Source organism: Kogia breviceps, chromosome X (assembly GCF_026419965.1).
Source record: "Kogia breviceps isolate mKogBre1 chromosome X, mKogBre1 haplotype 1, whole genome shotgun sequence".
Taxonomy (NCBI): Eukaryota; Metazoa; Chordata; class Mammalia; order Artiodactyla; family Physeteridae; genus Kogia; species Kogia breviceps.
The window spans coordinates 51,100,126-51,106,125 of record NC_081330.1 but is presented as its reverse complement, the minus strand read 5'-3'; the positions used below and the strand labels follow the sequence as shown (position 1 = coordinate 51,106,125).

The window sequence follows — 6,000 nt, the reverse complement described above, 5'->3', positions numbered from 1 at the left end:
GAAATGGCAAATGTGAAATAAGATATTATTTGTTGTGCTTGTGACTTTGTGCCCAGTACAAAGCTCTTTAGTAAACTGAGTTTAAGGGGCTTCCTCCTCACAATAAATTCAAACTAAAATCTCCAGATCAAATTACTCTGTAACCAACCACATTGTGCAGAATTGGTGAAAGCATAATGTCACCTATAAGGAAAAATAAACCACACATAGGAATGAGACCTCTTCCCAAGTCACGGTGGAAGGTGGGCCTGGGTCATTTACCCATCCTACTCCTGGAAGTGAAGACAACAACTTATATGGATGTCCTTTCTGGGTGAGGCACTCCTGCCTATCTCCCCTCTTCTCCATCCCTACCTCCTCCCATCCTTTCCACTCCCCACCCTCCTCCCTTCCCTCCTCCCCTCTTCCTTCCTTCTCTCTCCTCCTTTCCTTTCCCTCCCACCCTCTTCTACTTCCACCCCCCTCCTCACTCTGGTACCCTCCCTCTCCCTTCTCCCTCCCCACTTTCTCTACTTCAACCCTCCTTCCCATTCCTTCCTCCCCTCCTCTTCCTCTCTCCCCTATCTTAGTCCTTCTCCCCTGTCCCATTTCTCTCCAATCACGAATGTGTATCCACCAAAAAAAGAGCCAAGATCTGTGAAATGCATCAGAATGTTAATTATATTGATAATTATATATTTTTAAATGTCCCTTTTCCTAAGGATTCTCTACTTTTCTATAATAAGCACCATATTTTTTTATAATGAGGCAAAAATGGTAGATTTTTATAGCACGATACACTTTGACATTTATTTATTTTAGGTTGTAATAGAACATGAAAAAAATACCAATGATATAAAGTGATCATTTCCAGTGAAAGGCAAAGTAGAATATATTACAAAGAAATGTGGTTAGTACCTTTAGTTTACAGTTACACAGGATAAGATGAGCAAACTTTTTTTAAATACTATGTTATATTAACACCTCAGTGGTAAACAATAACTTCATTATGCTTAAATTTATAAACCACTATGGCACATTAACAAGCTCACAGTCATATAATATATGGTCTTGATGGACATTATTAAATGTATGCTAATATTTTTCAAGTGGTCAAATTTCACAATGCACTGTTTTAGTTAGTATGATACTGTATTTCTATAGCAAAGTAATGAAGCCACAGCTAGTACAAGCAGATTTAAACCCTTAGTCTTCTGGGCTGGAAAAAGAAAAAAAATATTTGCATTGATGCTTCAGGAACTTTTTTTTTTCAAGCAAATATTTGTCTCAGTTAACAATTCTGACAGTTTTCACAGCTACATTCTAATAGGAACATGACAAAAGGACTTCACAAAAATCAAAACTTTGTAGCACCAAACTAACATGCTTTAGATAACTGACAACAGTTTACATATTTTTAAGAATATTACACTACAACAGGCTAGATAGAATAAACTGATACTTAGATACTTTAAGACAATATTTTAGGCTACCAAGAAAGTATGAAAACTCAAGATTGTGAGGAATACTAGTGCTGAGGTTACAGGGCAGGTTGTTTGTTTTTTGTTTTTTTCCAAGACTGTATAAACCTACTTCACTTCTGCTTGAAATTTGAGATTCTTGAAAATTTTTTCATGCAGCCTCTTGTTTATTTTCGATATTTCCTGTTTCCATAATCTTTACCAACATCATAGGTACCGTTGACTTCTCCTGTATAGTAATAGATTGATTTCAGGATGACATTATCATGTAAAATTTGACCAATTTCAAAGTCCTCATCGAGGATAGCATCTTCTCGTGGTTCAAGTTTTCCAATTGTAGGAATCTCAGGAGGGCTAAAGAAATTGAAGAATGATGCATTAGGAACCACTCTTGGCTGGGTTTCAACTTCTCCAGTAGCAGTTGTGCGACTCCGGGTGGTTGTCACTGTAACATCCTTTGCTCTTCTCCAATCTATCTTACAGCCTTTGCAATCTTGGATTTCCCAGCCCCAAGAGAAGAAGGGATCATTGTGATCTGGCTTTGACTTTATTATATATGTCTTGGTCAGCACCTCATTTTTGAAGTATGGATTGGGTAGAAAGCAAAATTCAAATGTGTAACTTATAGGCCGGCCAGGTTTTGAGAACTTCAGGCTAACATCGGACAGGAACTTCAGAATGGGCTCATCATACTTCTGAATCATGGGCCCCAGCTTGTCAACATTCTTTAAGACAGTCAGCCAATAGTCGGGAATGCCTTTAGGATCTTCTCTTTTAGGCTTTCCCTTGCGAGCTCTTTTAAGAGCTCTTTCTTTAGGCCTGACCTCAGGAACTCTTTTAGGAGCCTCTTTTCCTGGAGCCCTTGCCTTAGCCTCTGTTACTTTAGGCTGCCCTTTATCTTCTGCCTTTGCCTGGGGGGATTCTTTCGGATCTTCTTTTACTTCAGTCTTGGCCTCCAGAGAATCTTTAGACTCTGCTTTTTCTTCAGCCTTTGCCTCGGGATTTTCTTTCGGAGCTGCATTTTCTTCAGCCTTGACCTCAGGTTTTGCTTTCGGGTCATCCTCTTCTTCCTCACCCTCTAAGGCAGGCATCTCACTAGGGCCTTCTTCCTGCACCTCCTCATCACTGCTGAACACCTCATCCTCCGAATTCCATTCACATTCTTCTTCCGTAGGCTCATATTCTGCATTGATGATTCGAAATCGCCGATCGTACAGAGGCCTATTGAGTTCGGCATATTTTCGTTCGAGATCGTGAATTGCCTTTAAGAACAGGGCGTCTACCTTGTCACATTCATCTTGAATATTTCTGAGCGCCTGCACACGACTTCTAACTGCCCGAGGTAGCTGATCCACGAAACTTCTACCCGACGGAGCCCGCCGCGCACTTCTGGAAGGCCCAGGTACCCTCTTCTTTCTATAGAAGCGACTGCAGCTACTGCTGCTGCTGCCACTACTACTGCTGCTGCTGCTGCAACTAGGTCTGCTGCTAGAGCTGCTGCTGTCAGATTCTTCCCCAGAATCGCTAGATGAGCTAGCCACCATCTCTTCATCCACCCCCTGGGCGGCAGGTTCCAAGACCCTGTTAGGATCCGCTTCTGCCATTTTGCAAGCCTTTACACCTCTTAGGGTGGTGACTACCGCGCGCCCACAGATGGGCAGAAAATGACTCACGGATGCTTGGGTGGCGGCAGCGGAGGCTCGGGCTGAGGAGTTGGCAGCGGTGAAGGCAGCAGGAGCGCGGGGCGGGGCGCGGCTGGGCCGAGGAGATCGCAACGGAGGTGGCAGTGGCAGCGGAGACCTGGGCGAGAGCGGCGAAGGCAAGGCCTCTCCCAGCTGCAGCTGCGGCGGACTGAGGTGTGCCGCAGCCGACAGGCGCAGTGCAAGACCCCGAGATCTCTTCCCTGCTTACATCTCGAGCCCCCTCCCCTCGCAGTCAGACCTCCAGTTCATTTAGTTCCCAGTGTGCCCTCAGCTCGCATCCCATTTGCTGGGTAAGCTTGATTGACAATCCCTCAGCCCAATGAATGGCCAAACGCACCGCCCCCTCCAGGCTCCGCCCTCCTTCCAGACGCTCCTTGGTTGCTGAGGCAGACACCCCTGGAAGACGTTTTTTCCCCCCCTCAAAATTCTATCTTTATAGTTTTATAATTACAAAAAAAAAAGCTTAGATATGAGGTAAAAATACTAGTCATGATTTCTATCAAGGGAAAAGGAATATTCTTCTCCCATCCGCTCATCCTTAATTCCCGCTTGGTTTGTCAGGGGCCTCGTAACAAAAGTCTGTTTTTAAAAACTTGGGTGAAAATGGTCCAAATGGCATCATTGGGTAGTGTGATTATTGATGATTTTTAAAATTATTTTTCTTTTATCTAATTGTTCTATGAGCATGTATTTTTACACTGGGGGAAAAAGGGGGAGTCGTTTATTGGCGCAGGGGGGAGGGGCTAGAAAGCAGGCATATTGCATTCCACGTAGCAGTTTTAATAAGGGCTGTGATGTTTGGCAAGCCTCGTTTATATTCATCTACAAGGTTTGCGAACCCATGTTGCCGTGAGTCAGTTAAACCATTTTTACTATATTTCTCTTTTTAAGCTGTCATATAATAGACCCCATCCTTGCTGCTGATTTGCCACGTAGTCCTTCTCAATGATTGTTAACAACCTTATAGATAAAATAAAAGGGCATTCAAATGTTAAGTAGCATTATTTAAAAGCAGACGGTTTGTTCTATACTTTCGTGCAGCAGTTTTCAATTCTACGAATAGCAGGACGGGAGGGGGAATCCGTGCTGATGAAACTGCATCCTCTGTCAGGGTGTTCTTTACATTGTCATCTTCCACCAGTTTCCTTCTAACACTAAAATTGTAGCCATACTAAAGTATGATTTACAAGTCCAGTAATATATGAATAAACTTTTGAAAAATGAAGTTTAAAAACAGGTATCTGTTATTTTTATTTACAGGATTCTTTTCTGCAAAAGAACAACTCCCTTGGTACAACCAAAAAGACCAGTGTTTACTTATCATTAAAAGGTAAGGAACATATTTAGCCCATTTTTATGAATGACAAGAATTACCTATCTGTATTTGAATAAAAATTCACAAGATATAGTCTTTTAACGACTTAATTGGAAGATATCTTAGTAGTTCTATGGAAGCAGAAAAATCCACAGAGGTGATTTGGAATGCTAATGTAGAAAATAACCTAATTAATCATTCACTTTCTAAACCTGCTCATAGAATACAAGTAGCAAATTAAAATATAAAATATGATGAATTATTCATTTCAAGTGAGGAAAATATTAAAGTTAGATTTACCCTTATGTTACTTTTTAATTATAGGATTTGTGCTTAGTCATTTAGTCATATTTTTTAAAAGTTAGGAAACACTTTTATTTTCTATTTTGTAAATGAATTTACTTTTATTGTTTATTCCTGGTTGTCAAAGTATGTAAGTATTGTAAGGAAAAATACAATATAGAAAATTCCAATGATAATAAAAACACAATCTTAATCATTTGGTAACCATTGTTAGCATTTTGATGCATTTCCTTCCAGAATTTTCTTTGTACATATTCACACCTGCCTGTTTATAAATACTGTTTTATCTATGTGACATCATATTATGTCTTGTAATCTGCTCATTTATCAATTAATTTTGACTATACTTTCCTAGTAAATGATCAACATCTTATTTTAAAATAGATGCATATTCCGTGGAAATACTTGCCTTAATTTATTTAACCAGATTCCTATTGTAGGGCAGCTACTTCTCAAACCATCTCTGCACTAACATTCATATTTTCTCCTGTTATAAAACAGTTACCCCTGTATATCTACTATATGCACTTGTAAAAATGAGTCATATGATGAATTCCTAGAAATGGGAGTGCTGGAATAAGTTGCATGCTTATTTTACTCTTTGATACATATTGCCAAACTTCTCTCCAGAAAAATTATCACAATCCCACCAACAATGCATGAGTTCATTTATTTAGTCATTCAACTAATATATTTTTGTGCCTGCCATGTGCCAGGCACATGTGGTAGAGGATGATGATATAATGCTGAATATAACTTACTGGGTGCATATCCTTTCATTTTATAATTTTAATTAAAACATATACTATGGAAACAATGATTTAAATCAATGAAGTTATGCTGTAAATATTGTTCTGCAGATTATTATTTTCCTTAAAATGATGGACATATTTTGGTAATGAATGCACTTATATTTTATAGTACCTTAATGGTTTCATATACATGTTAAACTTTGTACCAACAAGAATTAGTATTTTGGAGTTAGCGATGAGTTAGGGATTCAGACTTTTTTAATGTATTTTTATTAGCTAGTTAATTTTCTTAGTACCACTTATTTGATAATCTTTCTGTCTCACACTTATTTGAAATACCACCTTTACTGTATTAACTAAATTGTTTGGTTTTGTTTCTGAGTTCTGATTTCTGATGCATTGTCCATAATTTATCTGCAAATAACTGAGGCAGTTTTTTAATAATTTTATCTTTTCTGAAAATAATA

At 39.1% G+C, this 6,000-nt stretch overlaps 2 protein-coding genes across 7 annotated transcripts in view; one reads left to right on the top strand and one right to left on the bottom strand.

Moving 5' to 3' along the window:
- Window positions 1-757: 757 nt before the first annotated feature.
- On the bottom strand, window positions 758-3,445 carry NAP1L3 (nucleosome assembly protein 1 like 3). Its single transcript, XM_059049901.2, has one exon. The coding sequence runs from the start codon at window positions 3,062-3,064 to the stop codon at window positions 1,628-1,630; it is 1,437 nt and encodes a 478-aa protein (XP_058905884.1). The 5' UTR covers window positions 3,065-3,445; the 3' UTR covers window positions 758-1,627.
- The window catches only part of FAM133A (family with sequence similarity 133 member A), a 61,133-nt gene continuing 58,156 nt past the window's right edge, over window positions 3,024-6,000 (top strand). For 2 of the 6 annotated variants that reach the window (XM_067023200.1, XM_067023199.1), the window contains exons 1-2: window positions 3,939-4,012; window positions 4,424-4,493. The gene's annotated coding sequence lies outside the window, so the exon portion shown is untranslated. Of the gene's footprint in view, window positions 3,454-3,547; window positions 3,638-3,664; window positions 3,789-3,938; window positions 4,013-4,423; window positions 4,494-6,000 lie in introns of those variants that run through there. The other 4 variants (XM_067023197.1, XM_067023202.1, XM_067023198.1 and 1 more) reach the window with 4 other exon arrangements.